Source organism: Ruditapes philippinarum, unplaced genomic scaffold (genome assembly GCF_026571515.1).
Source record: "Ruditapes philippinarum isolate M1 unplaced genomic scaffold, ASM2657151v2 ctg2851_1_1_1_1, whole genome shotgun sequence".
Lineage (NCBI taxonomy): Eukaryota > Metazoa > Mollusca > Bivalvia > Venerida > Veneridae > Ruditapes > Ruditapes philippinarum.
Genome location: NW_026860083.1, coordinates 89,091 through 107,194, shown reverse-complemented (window position 1 = coordinate 107,194; position 18,104 = coordinate 89,091). Strand labels below are relative to the sequence as shown.

The following is an 18,104-nucleotide window of genomic DNA, read 5'->3' as shown; positions in this document are numbered from 1 at the left end:
TATTTCAGTTCTGTTTCCACCATAGTGAACGTGATACAGCATCGCGCTTTCCGGTTACAGTATAGAATTTTCAAGATGGAGGATTATTTGTGGGGAAGACAGGTAGGTGATTTTATTCCGGTCCATACTACAAGTAGTTCAGTTTCTAAAAGATGTTATTGTAATTTGGTTATAAGGAACTGGATCAAGTATCTAGTTATATATTTCTTCAGACCTTGCACCGCAGTTTTATCTCTATATTGTCTCATAAATGTGCCGATTTGACAGATTGAAAATTTGAATCGAGAGACAAACGCACTTTTCTCTAATTCCGACATTATTTAAGCATGTCTACAAAAAGTAAACCTACAAAACGTTAGTCATTTGTGTTTAGAAACGTTTATAAAAGTAAATGACCAGTTGAACATATTTTCTTGTTCGTCGCATGCCTTTGCAAAAATAAACAATGTTACCAGTATAGACGAAGTGAATTGTGCCTTGTTACAGCATAGACCTAGCGATTTTTATCTGATTTTGTTACAGTTTTACCAGATTTCAGTTACAGTTTAGACCTCGATATTTCTATATATACTAGGTAAAATGTATAAATGATATTATAGAAATTTAAATCTAAGCTTATTGGCCCGATGACTATTCGTCCGTCTGTCGTCACATGTGTGTCAAATGACATCCGCTCAGTAACTACTTGGCCACATTTGATGAAAATGCACATGAATTTTCTACCAAGTTGTTCAAATGGTTTCGGTTGAAATCCTGGGATACGAAAACCAAAATATAGATTTTTTAAAAAGGCAATATAAATCATTCTTTCACCGAACCAAAAAGCATTCGCTGTGAAGCATTTTGCAAAGAAAGATCAATCATGACCCTGGGATCATTCGAATGCTTTCCTTGTTGTGAAATGGAAATTATTTTGTCATTGTTTGAATTAAAAGTCGTGTTTTTTTTTATTTCAGACATTCTGTATGGAAGTTTTCATGTTTTTCTGAAAAGGGAAAAATATCGAGCAAAAAGGTCAGACAATTACAATATATATTTTCCATAGAGCCTGATGGAGGTACATAATAGTGACAGAGTCGGGTTAAGGTCGCCGACTTCAAATCATCTTTCTTTTACTGCTGTGGTTGAATTCCGTCATGACGTTGGATTCCTTGTATTGAGGAATCTATCAAGCTAGTTTACGAAAAGTCGGTGGTTCTAGTCAGGTGCCCGCTCTTGTCTGAAAATGTTTTCATCAAAGGATTATTATACAGTAAAGCAGGATGTTTTCACATGACTTTAATATCGGTGAAAAAGAAGTAACACCCCTTTTAAATACTTAAAATAAGTTTTTAAAGGTGCAGTATTTCTCACTTGACTACTGTTTAATCACCCTTAGGGTAGTTTTCCTGCTCTTTAATCGTGTCTTTTGACAGCTTATCTGTGGTATGCAGGCTTCATAACCTCCGATCCCCTTTCAAAAAATCTATTTTATTTTGTTTCACCCATTGTGTTCTCGTTTAGGGCACACGCAAATTTTTAATCTTTGGGACAATATGCCGCTTTTCATGAAATGGTACTAATGTGTCACAATGAAGGTTCCATGGTAGCCGCCATATGAACACATCTACAGATGTTAAAATAATTCTTAAGTTTACCAATTCATGAAGCTGGTGCTAGGAGGCAATTATGAAAGGGCTCAAACAAATCGAGTCTGCAACATTTTCAATTTTGCCGTCTTGTACTTTCTTTTTCTCTATTTTATAACTAATATGCATTATGATGTGTGTTTGAAACAGTAACTTTTCTGCTGAAGAAAAATGGCAATAATACAACTTTCTAGAAAAGTATTGGTTATTCTATAACAATAATGGATTCACAATTTTTTTTTTGAAATTTGGCATGTATCTAAACTGTAACCGAAATCTGGGTATATACTGTAACAAAATCGGATCAAAGTCGCTCGGTCTATGCTGTAACCCTGCACAATTCACAACGCTCTATACTGTAACCATTCGTTTTATTTTTGCAAACGGCAATTGTAACGACAGGAAATATATAAGGTTCAACTGGTCATTTACTTTTTCATAAAACGTTTCTAAACACAAAGGACTACGTTTTTGTAATGGGGGGGGACCGGGTTTACCTTTTTGTAGGCATGCTTAAATAATGTCGGAATTGGAGAAAAAATATGCGTTGGTCTCTGAATCAAATTTTCAAAACTGTCAAACTTGCATATTTATGAGAAAATAAAGAGGAGCAAATTCTTGGTTAGGGTCTGAAGAAAACATATGACTAGATACCGGATCCAATTCCTTACCAGCGCAAAGCACAAGTACATCCTTTAGAAACTGAACTACTTGTAGTATGGACCGGAATAAAATCACCTACCTGTCTTCCTCACAAATAATCCTCCATCTTGAAAATGCTATACTGTTACCAGAAAGCGCGATACTGTAACACGTTTCCTACGGTGGTTTCATTGACCTAGATCTAGCTGTGTTTGTCTGTATCTTTTGATTAATAAACTTTAAAATATTTTGCCATATATAAACTGTACTTTAAGTTGAAAATTATTGAACTTGCCCGCCCCTCTATTAATCTAAAATGTCCCTACAGGGCTTCCATGAAGCCCTGGAGGGACATTTTAAATTAATATTTAAAACTTAAAACTTATTATTTAAAATTTAATTCTTAATACTTAAAATTTATTTTTTAATATTTAATACTTGAATCTAATCATTAAAATGGACGCGGGAAACCATTCCGTTGACAGATTGACGCCGCAAGAAGCGGCACCGAGAATACGAGTTGCGAAAGAAGTAAAGTAAGTTGGACTTTATATACAAGAAAAACTGTTTTGAATCACACTATAAGCTAGGACACGCACACGCACTTAATATCATGGTGATGACTGGCTTGGGCGGGTTTATTTATTTATTTTGCAAAAGACGATCCGTCCCAGATTGTAGGGGTCAAAGGTCAGAATTGGACTGAGGGGAATATAAAATAACTTGGTACAATTGTAACCGCCATGACAAGTTGTGTCGTACGTAAGACCCATGCTCAAAGGTCAAGGTCACATTTAGCGGTCTTTTTTATACCTTAATTGACTAGTCCATTTTTGATGCAGTTCACAGCGTCTGCTATAAAATAAGCATTACAATCAAGCAGGCTGGACATGCTTCCCTTAGGGATTTCTTAATAAAAAAGCCTTGATTCTAAGACGAGTGTTTAGGGCCACCATCATCCTAATAGTATGCTCATTGATTTGCATTTGGACATTTATATTACCAGTCTTATAGGTTGTAGTAGTGTGCTTTTAAATGCCTGCAGTTTGCAAAAACCTTGCCACAGGTTTGGTAAACAAAACTTAAGATGTAGATAAAGGGGCACTCCCTACATCTAGCAGATTATATTCTCGAAATATAACCCTGTCAGGGGCAAGCCGTTGTTTCCTTGAGCAAGAAACTTTACATTCATTGCTTAGTACTGGTTGGTTCCAGGAACGGATTCGAGAGTGATTCAATAAGCTTATAGCTTTCAACACAATCGAACTAAAATAAATTTGCATAAACTAAACATAAAGTTTGTTCTCAATGAAAGTAAAATGATAAATAAATACAATGTCAAAGAAGAATCTATGCTGAAATATATCTTATTTTACCACAACTTATCAATTTAGAGGCGTTCTGAAATAATTGCATCAACCCATTAATTGTTCAGCAACAACTCTACAAAGATTATTGACTGGTTTACAGTACTGCAACATACATTTTAACAGCTGATTTTACCGATAATGATTGGGAATATATAGCTGAAACTTTTAATTTAAGTTATAATATTTTCAAAGATTCTGTTATTTATGTTTTGGTGGTTATTTAGTTTGACATCAGTTATAAGGTATGTCCCTCTAAGGCCAAAATTGTATGAAATTGGTTCTTAATAAAAACTCTAATATATTTTAGGCAACTGCTGTGGACAAAGCAGTACATGTAAAATGAAAATGGGATGGCAGAACTACCGAGATGGAAAGTACAGAGTACTGAAGTAAAAGGTGGATAAGCACGAGTGATGTATTACACATTTGTGGAAAGTCTGGCAATAGAAAGAATAAGAAATGAAGCGCTTAGTAACTATTTCCTGGACGAAGAAAGTAACATGGACAGTGTGGAGGACTACGTACGACTTTTCATTGGCTTAAGCACCAGGACAAGTAATTGACAGTTATACTAATGTAGACCAAAATACATGTAGTTTCACAGAGTATTTTTAGAGCTTACAGTTTGTATGCGTCACAGTGCCATATATATACCTGAGATAAAAAAGAAGAACAAAAGTTTCATGATATGTGGAGTCCCTGTAGAAAAGGGCGACAGAACTATTAACATAGGGTACAGCAAAATCAAGCACTCATTATAATCTGAAGAACAATCTGAAGTATTTGCCAATCAATATCGCGGTGCTTTAATGGGTCTGGGAGTCCAGAAAAAGATAATTCATAAATATAATCCGTTTGCAGGAAGATGGGTATGTGGTTTCTAGAATAGAAGTACAGAACAGAATTTTCATAGAAAGAGATGAAAACGTTTATAATTGTCCAGAAGCTTCATCGCAGCAACATTTTGTATCGAATGTGCTAAATCAAATATTTGTTTTTTAAGTTGATAAAAGTAATTGTTTGGTTCTTGGTAAATCACAATTGTTCATAATAATAATTACATTCATTTAAAAGTGGTTGATAAACGGAAATTTATTTTGTAGTAGTATCAATCGTTGTTCTGTTTTCATGTGAAATTTTTATGCAACTGACATAGAAGCTGTAGCCCTGTGATAATTATAAGCATACAAACTAATTTACAATTATAGATTATGATGTGATTTTGATTATTTTAATAATGTTTGCTTCTTAAACACTTTTATCAATGTAACAGGTTAGTTTTTTGTACCTGCCAAATGCTCACGGCACATTTGTGGCATATGTTTTTTTTTTAGTGGCAGTTATTGTTCTATTTAGTTGAAAAATAATCAAATTGTTGAATTTGCCTAGTTGAGCCTTCAGTTCTCACCCACATGGCAAAACTTGCTATGTTTTTAACTTTACCTGAAAACATGAATCGTGCTATGAATCCCCTTTTATTTTTATGATGTATGCTGTACGTAGTTACCCCAGATTGTTATCAATTGGAAGTTGAACCTGAAGCGATTGTAGATACCTTTGATTCTGTACTTTGATTAGTCACTGTAATTAAAGAGTAAAAGTTGTTACACTGACTTTGCGGCCTTATTTTTAAAGTGGACTGTAACTATACATTTTAACAAACAACTATTGCCTATCTATACGCCACCAGTAAGGGAAACAATATTAGCATAAGGGATGATACCAAAAATGTCAAAGTACTGTACTAATATTTCTATCGCGGAACCAGTAACCAGATATCAATTTCTTGTAACCAACTGTTTTTAAAAAATGTCGAAAATGTTGGGGTTTCTTGTCATTGTTAATTTCAGCCATTTTAGCTCACAAGAGTTAGAGTTTTTACAATAAACGCAAAATAAACAAAATATAGATGTTTTAAAAGCTTGTCACAGACTTAGTGGATCAAACAATAGTATACAAAAGTTTGTTTGCCAGTTTATTTAAAATAACATTATAGATGCATAACTATTTGCATTGAAAACTGTTCAGAAATGAATAAAGCTCTGTGTTTAATTCAAGAAAGAGAAAATCTGATCTATCTTGATTCCTTTTAGCTCAGCTCAAAGGTGAGCTACTGTCAATGCCCGCTGTTTGTCGTCTGTTGGTGTGTTTCTCCAAATTTCCTTTTGAACACAATACAGGTCACATTTTGTATCCCATCTTCATCAAAATTGTTCAGAATGTTTATCTAATTGATTTTCTAGGTCAATTTTTAATCTGGGTTATCTGGGGTCATAAACTAGGTCACTATTTCAATTCAAAGAAAAACATAGGGAACACTTTAGATGCTGTATTTTCAACTTGAACAACTTTCAGAATATTTGTCTGGATAATCTGCAAGTCGAGTTTGAAGCTGGGTCATATGCGGTAAAATAGGTCAAATAAAAGAAAAACACTTTGAACACTACAGGTCTTTTTTCAGTTGGAACAACTAGAAACTTTATCATAGGTCATATATGTAGGTCAAAGTTGAAATTTGGTCTTTTGTGGTTAAAAAGTCCTAAAATTTGACCCCTTCTGCAGAACATTTGGCAAAATTTTAGTACTGCCTACAAAGAGCTCATATGGTTTATCTTCTAATTTCCTACATACGGTTTACTTACATTTCTAGTAATGTTTACTCTAAGTCAGATTTGTCATGCAATCATCAATGTAGAATCAGAATGTTTCAAGAGAGGTCTCGTGTTTAAGTTCTTTTATTATTTTTTTCCGTTTGATTTATGACAATAATCTATCAATAAGTAACGCGAACTCGTGATCGACCTCAAAATTTTCAACTAGCTGTTAAACATAAAAAGCACATACTTCTTAAAAACATGAACATCAATATGTATTCATTTAAAAGTATATATATTATTGTCTAATGTTCAATCATCTGTATTTGTTTCATATTCAATATCCTACAAATCAACATTAACACCATAATCAGTAGAACCTGATAGTTCTAGTACATTAAACAACATTTTATTTATGTTTCTCCAGTACAAGTGTCTACAAGTTTCTGTGGTCGCACATTGTGTAATTCCAGTGAATACAATGCGATAAAGTCCCGCTTGAAAAACATCGCAAGCATTCTGCATGAATAGGGTTTGACGTATCAATTTCGTCCACGAGCTCTCAAATCTTTCAACGTATTCATCCACCTTGGTACAATAAGCCGTCTCCGCTAAACTGCAATTATTTTTCTACTGTACCTGTACGATTTCTTGTGAAGTATACATGACACGGTGACGCCCTTAATTTCAAAAGAAGTATCGCTCTTTGACTGACCGAAGAACCAAGACGTATGTTTTGTGGCGACAGAAGGAGAAGTAAAACAATTTTCTGCGTACTTTCAAGTCAGCATGAAAGTATTGCGTAAATCACTTCTAACTTGGTGCTTTCCGTTTTTCAGATGGCAATAGTTATGGTCAACAACTGTTTGACACACGGAGTCTTTGTCATAACAATGATAAAGGCAAAACATCAACAGGGATCTCCATGTTTACGACTTAAAAGAAATAAAATAAAATGAAATATAGCGTTATAAAAACAAAGGGCTGGGAGAGAGAGTAATACATGTAATATATTATACATATACTAAATCGTTAGATTTCAACCTAACCCTGACTTATGTACATTCTAAAATGTAATAAATAAAATGTTAGCGGCACGAATTCTGGCGTCTTTGATAAAACTAACATATTTTAATCGTTTCAACTGTTAGCATGAAAAATATAACAATCGAGATATAATGCATGTATGTATGTATGTATGTAGTTAATGCCTTATGAGGGTCCATCCGCCTGTAAGGGCACAAAAAGCAGCTTTCGCTGTCGAGTACGGACCCCGGACATGTCACCAGTCATGCCCTTAAAGAGTTAATATTGAAGCACAAAGTGGTGATAATTTCCCTCCATGCAATTTCCACGGAGTATTAGCCAAAGATATGAATTTTGAGCCAAAAGTAGGTCACTGTACGGCGGTCAATGAGAACCTAAATGTACAGTAACCTGTGACAATATGAAAGGGTAGCCCTGAAAAGGTCTGTTGGCGCCGGCAAAAGGCCTGCCGTTCAAGCCGTCTAACCGTGCTAGGGGCTCACGCACCCTCGCACACCGTCCTCGTCGACCCAAGCGCCTACTTTGTAGGGCCACTCCCCTCGGCTTTAGTCAGGACATCGGCAGCTGGTCCGCAGCACAAGTTCCGATCTTTTTTCGCCGTCCCCAGTTTTCAAATCTTCTGCCGATGTCTTCTCAACGACGTACACGTACCGAGGGGAAGAGAGTAGATCGAGATATAATAGTTCACGGAACGTTTATTGTATGTATAAAAAATGTCAATTACCTGTAGGCAGCTACATCGAATTTCCCAGTTTTTCTTCGTGCAGAGACCGTTGAATTCAAATACCCGCGTCTTATGTATTCTGATCTTAATTCAGTATTAAGAATTAATTTTTAAATATTAAGAATTAAATTCTAAATATTAAGAATTAAATAATAAGTTTTAAGTTTTAAATATTAATTTCAAATGTCCCTCCAGGGCTTCCATACCCCTCTAGTCAATATGCAAAACTAATAAAACGGTTTCATTTTTCTGTAAATTTATTCATTAATATGCTTTTGTCTGTGACCTTCATTTTTGTTTAATGATAAGTACATACATGTACTTAATTCGAAAAATTCTTTATAAACAGGCTTTATTCATTCATTTCGAAAAAAAAGATATTGGCTTAAATTGTAGGTAAGTATTTTTTTTAAAAAAAAACGAACAAACATACAAAATAAAATATATTAAAATAAAAAAATAAATAACTTCCGCATGAGGAAGCTAACTTACAGATTGCTTACGAATCGTCAGTATTTCTACTCACGTGACCGTTCGTGTCAGAAATAAAGTACAAATGGGCACCTGACGTATTCCTCCACTAGTTAAGCTGAAAGTTGCAATATGGCATATGTAAAACCAAACAACAAAAAGTGCTCTGCAACATAGATTCAATTATGTTCCATTGCTACGCTAGATAACAGGCAATTCTCATTTTGAAATTGAAATATTCGAACCTATCGCATTTACTGCATATTAACAGACATTTACAGTTTCGCTAGACTCAATTATACGACCCTAACCCATCAAAGAGAATAGCAGTCCTGAGTCCTGTCCGCACTTTGGTGTTAAAGTTTGACCCAAAAGTGCGTTTCGCAGGTACATATGCAGTTTTTAACATCAGACAAAATATTACACTTTGGGGTCATAAAAATTAAATCAATAAGATAAGGATATTAGGATAAGGATGTTTTTCGAAGCATCTTTTATTGTCTAGGAATACATTCACAATTTAAGTACTTTAGTAGTTTCTTATTTGGCCGCAATTTTTAGATATTTCAAGTGGTAAAATTAATAAAACATTTACCTCTTAAGCATGAAACCCATATTTTTATTACTGCTACATCAGAATCTAAATGACACTTAGTAAGATACATATATAAGTATCGACCGTCATCTTGAACTCTCCACCTCAAATATATTTATGTCCAAATCGAAGATCAGTCAGTTGACAGCTTCAGAACTCTGGAACCTAAAGTGCGTTGATATCTAGCATATCAACGCACTTTGGGTCAATTTCTCGAGTTCGATCCCAAAGTGCGTTTGGCCCCAAAGTGCACTGTGAATTTTACAACACTTTGGTTGGGGTCGGACCCCAAAGTGCGTTTGACCTCAAAGTGCGGTGTTACAAAGCCAAAGCTGTCTTGTTTTGGTACCTTACACTGACGTATATATGTTCACATTTATATGTGTTTCATTAGTATGCAAAGATACATGTATGAGAATTATGAAATTCATATTGAACACATCAATAATCATATTATTTGAACAATGAACATAATCCACTGAGGGTACCAATACAGTTTTTATGTGGTGTCTCTTTCAGTATAATTTTCATGCACATTGGTTTCCGGGATCTTTATTATGGAAACACATGGGTTTCATACTTGAGCGAGCTTTTTTCTGAAAACAATCAAGTTTTAAATAATCAAGATATATTCAACAGTCTTTATGATAGAATAGATGACACAGATCTTGATTGTGACGTCACAGAGGTGTTAATTCCTTGAAAACTAATTGCGCAACAGGAGTGGATGGGATATGCATAGAAATGTTCAAAAGTACTATATACATGTATTTAACAATACCATACTTGAATAAATTATTCAACAATATACTACATACGGGTCATTCCCCAGCTACCTGGGCAGAAAGCATTGTTACCCCAGTACACAAGAAAAGAAATAAATCCGATCCGAATAATTACAGGGCAATTTCTGTAGGAAATAGCTTGAGTAAATTTTTTTATGAAAATCCTCGCAAATCGTTTGACCAAGTAGGCCGAATTGAATAACATTATAGATGAATGCCAAGCTGGTTTTCGGAGTAATTATTCCACTATCGATAACATTTTTAATCTTCAATCTATAGTACAAAAATATATTAGTAAATCAAGAGGAAGATTATATGTGTTTTACGTTGACTTTCTTAAGGCCTTTGACAATTGTGTACATTTCAAAATATGGGAAAGTTTAGAAAGGAAGGGAATATCCCCTGAAGGCAGATTTCTAACGTTATTCCGGAATATTTATTCTCAACTCCGGTCATGTGTAAAAGTATCAGGGCCTACGATGAACGAGTTGACTGATTTCTTTGAATGCGCCAAAGGAACAAAACAAGGTGTTTGTGACGTCATCAATCATTTTTAACCTTTACATAAATGACCTTGTGAAATACCTAAATAATAAATGTCAAAATGGAATCACTATCTCACAACATTCAGGAGAGCTGTATCGTTTATTATTTGCTGATGATGTCTCCAGTTTTGCCGACACAGCTATAAATCTCCAAAGACAAATAAATGAAATAAGTAATTATTGTGCTGAAACTAGGATGTGTATAAAAACCTTGATAAATCTAAAGGCCTCAACAGACGGTAGGATTTAGTTGTACAACACTAATTAGAGATAAGATGTACAATTTTCAAAGCTATACAACACTTGCATTCAGACGGTAATTCTATACTGTAAGAATCTTCTGAGGTTTCCCCTAAAAAGGATCCCTTTACATTGATCCTTTTCATACTTTACTCACTTAATACTTTTTTTTCGCCAGGAGTAATGATTGAAACACCTCCATTAAAAAAATATATATATTTTTTTTTAATGTGAAGCCTGACCGAGACTCAAACCTGGGACCCTCGGAATACGGTACTGTGGCTCTACTGACTAAGCTATGTGGCCGCCTACAAACTACCTCCCCTCCCCAAATTCATGTAATAAGAGAACAACTCAATACCGTGACATAATCATTTTCGGAATAATTTGGGATTCGAACACAACACAACTTTGGGTCTCCTGAAGAGTTTTTCAACATCATTTTTACCCCATCTTACTACTATGTTTACCTTTTAGCCCTAATTGTTCTGGAATTTCATTCATTACATCCATTATCAGGAGATAATTTGCTTATCTGTTACTTGTCATTGTGGGAGGTCTGTAAAAATTGTTCGACAAGATTTTCAAAATAGAACATGTCCTATCCCTTACATCTCGACATAAGGTTTCCGAAATCAAGAAATAGTAGCCTTCACACATTAAGATTTGTCTGTACATCTTAGTTTTAATTGGTGTTGTACTTCAAAATCCTACCGTCTGTTGAGGCCTTAAGATTATCGTTTTCAGAAATGGCGGCCCACTAAGACAATATGAGCATTGGATGTATAATGAAAATGAAATAGAAGTTGTCAGTTGTTACAAATACCTAGGAGTATACTTTACTCCAAAACTCTCACGGACTAAAACGAAATATGTACTAGCCATACAGGCGACCAAGACTGCTAATGTTATTTATGCTTATCAGAAACATTTTGGTTATTTTAGTGTTAATGATGTTTTCAAACTATTCGATGCTATGGTAAAACCCATTTTGACTTACTCATCAGAGATTTGGGGATATAACACATGTCGACAGATCGAAAATGTGCATATATATATCATTTTGCAAAAGGATAGCATGTTTAAATCAAAACGTTGCAAGTTTCTTCGCCCTTAGTGAATGCGGACGCCTTCCAATGAGTGTAACATATATGTCTAAATGTGTTATGTACTGGCTGAAATTAACGGAAATGCCACAATATCGGTTACCAAGACAATGCTATATTATGCTTAGAAACTTAGATGAACAAGGACGAATCACATGGGCAACTCATGTTAAACGTATGTTATTTCAATTAGGCCTTGGTTACGCATGGACAGCAAACGGAGTCGGAAATGTTAATACATTCATGCAAGTATTTAGGACACGAGTCTCAGACTGCTGTAGACAAGAGATAATGTCTGACATTAATTCATCACCAAAAGCGATCAGTTACAGAATTTATAAAACATCTATTTCTGACGAATGTTATTTGTCACTGAGTATGCCTTATGCATATAAACGCGCATTAGCAAATGTTAGATGCAGTGGCCATGACTTGAAAATTGAAACAGGAAGGCACTTAAATATTGACAGAGAATTTAGATTTTGTTCATTTTGTCTTAAACGTAATGTGTATGTTGTTGAAAATGAAGTGCATTTTTTTGATTGACTGTCAGCAGTACAACGACCTTAGGCGCAAACACTTAAACTTTTGTAATTGGAATGTGATTTTAACAGTAATTAACGCTTCAATACAAAAATGTCAGAAACAACGGAAGACAATATTTAAAAAAATTGCAATATTTATCTATGAAGCAAATAATTTAAGAAAACTTCAAATAACTGAACAAATTTAAACATGACTGTGTATTGTAATGTTTATAATTTATATTTATGTGCCATGTATTTCAGTTACTCCATTTGTTGAAACGACCGTTTCTTTATGTAACCATACCTTATGTTTAAATATTATATCTAAAGTAATAGTTACCTCTTCAACACTGATATTAATCATATTGGCATTTGTACATTATATGTTTAATTAATATTACCTTATTTCAACTTAAATATTCAATATTACCATTATACTTATTACTTGTAGATATACTCATAATTATGTTTATTATATATATTTATATCTCACTCTTTGTTATATTGAAAATCTGATTGTATTTTGGGCTGAAGGCCTTATATTACGAATAAATACATTGTCATTGTCATTAGTGGTCTTGTTATTTTAGACAAAGTGTATATCATTTATATCATGGATAATTCTTTTGTTTTATAATCTGTTCGCTAGAGAACTTACGAAATTTTAAAAGCAGTGTTAACTATTGTTAAGTGTTTAATGGGTGGAAGCACGGATCACAGGTCTGTCTCAAAAATCCGAGAAATTTAACCGGAACTTTGTTTTCGAAACTCCTTTACATTATATAGGACATTAAAGATATCGTCTTATATGATTTTAAATAAGATGCATAAATTACTGAGAAATGACACGATTTAGTTTGTGTGTCGTCAATAAAAATAGTACAAAAATAAGTACGATTACATAAAAAATCACATGCATCAGCTGTACACTTTCTGACCAATTTTAAATTTCTGGCTTTGTTCCAACACATTTTATTTACATTTTCTTCAAATGGAAAGAGAGTATACAAATAATTGATTGTGCAACTGTCTGTAGTTTCACGAGTAAACACAAGGGGAACTGTTTCGCATTTGGACAAAACGCATCGGTGTAAGAGCTATTGCATTGCACTTTCATAAAACATTTGAATTTAGAAACTAGGCAACAAGTTCGTTTTGAAGAAATTTACCTGTCAAAGATTTGTAATTTTCTTTTGATATGGTTTGGATTATGTAAAACGTAACAGATGATATACAGCAAAATGTAGATGATATAGGACATGACAAAACGATGAAGAAAATAACATAGACGGTGTAAAGCATGCCAGAGATAAGGTGAATCATAACAGAGATGATTAAGAATGTAACAGACACAACATTGATTGGTGAAGGATATAACACATATGTTGTAGGAGATATCACAGATAATGTAGGACAAATAACTGATGACATATGACATAACACATGTGATGTTGTACATAAAACATGTGATCATATGATAGACATAACACAGATGATGAGGGACATAACACAAATGGTGTCGGACAAAACATAGGTGAGATAGGACATAAGACATATATGTAGAACAAAACATACATGATAAAGAAAATAGCACAGGTGACGTAGAGGACATAACATAGATGATGTAGAACATAACACAGGTGATGTAGGACATAACAGAGGTGATGTAGGACATTACATACATGATAAAGGACATAACACAGGTGACGTAGAGGACATAACAAAGATGATGTAGAACATAACAGAGGTGATGTAGGACATAACAGAGGTGATGTAGGACATAGCATAGGTGATGAAGTACATAACACAGGTGATGTAGGATATAACACAGGTGATGTAGGACATAACATAGGTGATTTAGGATATAACACAGGTGATGTAGGACATAACAGAGGTGATGTAGGACATAACACAGGTGATGTAGGATATAACACAGGTGATGTAGGATAAAACACAGGTGATGTAGGACATAACAGAGGTGATGTAGGACATAACATAGGTGATGTAGGACATAACACAGATGATGTAGGATATAACACAGAAGATGTAGGACATAACACAGATGACGTTGGACATAAGACAGATGATGTATGATATAACACAGGTGATGTAGGACATAACACAGGTGACATAGGACATAACACAGGTGATGTAGGACATAACACAGGTGATGTAGGACATAACACAGATGATGTATGATATAACACAGGTGATGTAGGACATAACACAGGTGACATAGGACATAACACAGGTGATGTAGGACATAACACAGGTGATGTAGGACATAACACAGATGATTGTATGATATAACACAGGTGATGTAGGACATAAAACACAGGTGACACAGGACATAACACAGGTGATGTAGGACTATAACACATTGATGTATGATATAACACAGGTGATGTAGGACGAAACATAGATGATGGACATAACACAGATGATGTATGACATAACACAGGTGATGTAGGACATAACACAGGTGACAAAGGACATAACACAGGTGATGTAGGACATAACACAGGTGATGTAGGACATAACATAGGTGATGTAGGATATAACACAGGTGATGTAGGACATAAACACAGGTGATGTAGGATAAAACACAGGTGATGTAGGACATAACACAGGTGACATAGGACCTAACACAGGTGATGTAGGACATAACAACATTGATGTATGACATAACACAGGTGATGTAGGACATAACACAGGTGATGTAGGACATAACACAGGTGATGTAGGACATAACACAGATGATGTATGATATAACATAGGTGATGTAGGACATAACACATGTGACATAGGACATAACACAGGTGATGTAGGACATAACACAGGTGATGTATGATATAACATAGGTGAGGTAGGACCATAACACAGGTGACATAGGACATAACACAGGTGATGTAGGACATAACACAGGTGATGTAGGACATAACACAGATGATGTATGATATAACACAGGTGATGTAGGACATAACACAGGTGACATAGGACATAACACAGGTGATGTAGGACATAACACATTGATGTATGACATAACACAGGTGATGTAGGACATAACACATTGATGTATGACATAACACAGGTGATGTAGGACATAACACAGGTGATGTAGGACATAACACAGATGATGTATGATATAACATAGGTGATGTAGGACATAACACAGGTGACATAGGACATAACACAGGTGATGTAGGACATAACACAGGTGATGTAGGACATAACACAGATGATGTATGATATAACACAGGTGATGTAGGACATAACACAGGTGACATAGGACATAACACAGGTGATGTAGGACATAAACACAGGTGATGTAGGACATAACACAGATGATGTATGATATAACACAGGTGATGGTAGGACATAACACACAGGTGACATAGGACATAACATAGGTGATGTAGGACATAACACATTGATGTATGATATAACACAGGTGATGTAGGACAAAACATAGATGATGGACATAACACATTGATGTATGACATAACACAGGTGATGTAGGACATAACACAGGTGACATAAGACATAACACAGGTGATGTAGGACATAACACAGGTGATGTAGGACATAACATAGGTGATGTAGGATATAACACAGGTGATGTAGGACATAACAGAGGTGATGTAGGATATAACACAGGTGATGTAGAACATAACAGAGGTGGTGTAGGACATAACACAGGTGATGTAGGACATAACACAGATGATGTAGGACATAACACAGAAGATGTAGGACATAACACAGATGACGTTGGACATAAGACAGATGATGTATGATATAACATAGGTGATGTAGGACATAACACAGGTGATGTAGGACATAACACAGGTGATGTAGGACATAACACAGATGATGTATGATATAACACAGGTGATGTAGGACATAACACAGGTGACATAGGACATAACAGAGGTGATGTAGGACATAACACAGGTGATGTAGGACATAACACAGAGGATGTATGATATAACACAGGTGATGTAGGACATAACACAGGTGACATAGGACATAACTAGGGCTGTGCATTGCCATTTTTTTCTGTCACGATACATATCACGATATTTGTTTTTAAAAACGATGCGATTCACGATATGTATTGCATACTTTGAAGAAATGCGATGCATATTGCGATTCTTATGTTGCGATGCGATACGTATCACGATACTGACTTTTAGACTTAGTATATAAAAATTGGCTATTTGTTTACAGAATAATTACGAATATAATATAAAACTATTACAATAACAAAAAAATAAACTCTTTTAACTTGTTGTTATAACTTGGTTTCCAGTTTTGATCTTTTAACAATTTACTTTTCTGATTACTTGAAATTAAAGGTATTTTACTATTTTTAATTAAACCATAGAAGCAAATTGATATCTACTAGCTATTCTAACACTAAAGTCCACTACTGTAAATATGGCAGTTTAACAATTTCAGTCTTACAATACACCGCTAAAGATTTTTCTTGTGAAAAAAATAGTAACAAGTGATCTACAATTAGGTCAACAACTGTGAAAATGACAGTTTATAAGTTTCAGTCTCAGTTTTCTCGAAAGATTTGTGCTCAACCCAAGAGTATTTTATTTTGATTTTGCAAACACTCCACGTCCGGTCTTCCACATTATACAACACTGTCTCATGGTTCCCCAAAAACTACAATTTTCACAAAACTCGTGACTTATATGACCAGGGAGGATTGACTGTAATTTCCCCGTCTACATATTTTGCAGTTGTTTGCTTTGTTGTTTTTACGGGAAAATGATGTCAACGGAAAAGAAAGTATAAATACGTGACGAATATCACATGGGGATGTTGTCATCATCACTATTTTAATCCGACATTTAAGTGCTACAAAATAAAATTCATGTTTGTTGGTTGTTTTTTCTTGAAATTACACAGATCTCTAATTATGTTTTTATTATAAACAAGTTCAAAGAACACCAGCCCATTTACATGGAATTGATTAAACTTGGTTAGTAACCGTTAAATGATTGCGGACATGGGGAAACGAGATGACAACGATGGTACGATAATAGTCGCGCTTGTTTATTGTTTTCATCCGAGCTATTTTTCTTTCTTCAGTCTTTCAAAAAATACGTTTGTCCTTATATTCCTGGAAGATATTGTTAGTGTATTGCGATACCTTCCCGCTGAATCGATACATCGGGAGGTGAAATATGTATTGCATCGCAATATATTGGAATTTGTAATTTCATTACGATGCATACATCGGGGACAAGACAGATCGCGATGCATCGATGAATCGTTACACCTCTAGACATAACACAGGTGATGTAGGACATAACACATTGATGTATGACATAACACAGGTGATGTAGGACATAACACAGGTGATGTAGGACATAACACAGATGATGTATGATATAACATAGGTGATGTAGGACATAACACAGGTGACATAGGACATAACACAGGTGATGTAGGACATAACACAGGTGATGTAGGACATAACACAGATGATGTATGATATAACACAGGTGATGTAGGACATAACACAGGTGACATAGGACATAACACAGGTGATGTAGGACATAACACAGGTGATGTAGGACATAACACAGATGATGTATGATATAACACAGGTGATGTAGGACATAACACAGGTGACATAGGACATAACACAGGTGATGTAGGACATAACACATTGATGTATGACATAACACAGGTGACGTAGAGGACATAACACAGATGATGTAGGACATTACACAGATGATGCAAGATTTCTGATGTTTGATACAATGCAGATAATTGTCCACATAATAAAAGTGATAAAAGAAATACCATAAAT

The 18,104-nt window shown here is 34.8% G+C and overlaps 1 protein-coding gene across 1 annotated transcript; it reads left to right on the top strand.

Moving 5' to 3' along the window:
* Positions 1-13,574: 13,574 nt before the first annotated feature.
* Positions 13,575-16,068, top strand: LOC132758789 (N66 matrix protein-like). Its single transcript, XM_060750486.1, has 6 exons — positions 13,575-13,588; positions 13,987-14,210; positions 14,484-14,573; positions 14,736-14,840; positions 15,429-15,491; positions 15,785-16,068. Exons 1-6 carry the CDS (start codon positions 13,575-13,577, stop codon positions 16,066-16,068), a joined length of 780 nt encoding a protein of 259 aa, XP_060606469.1.
* The last annotated feature ends 2,036 nt before the right edge of the window (positions 16,069-18,104 follow it).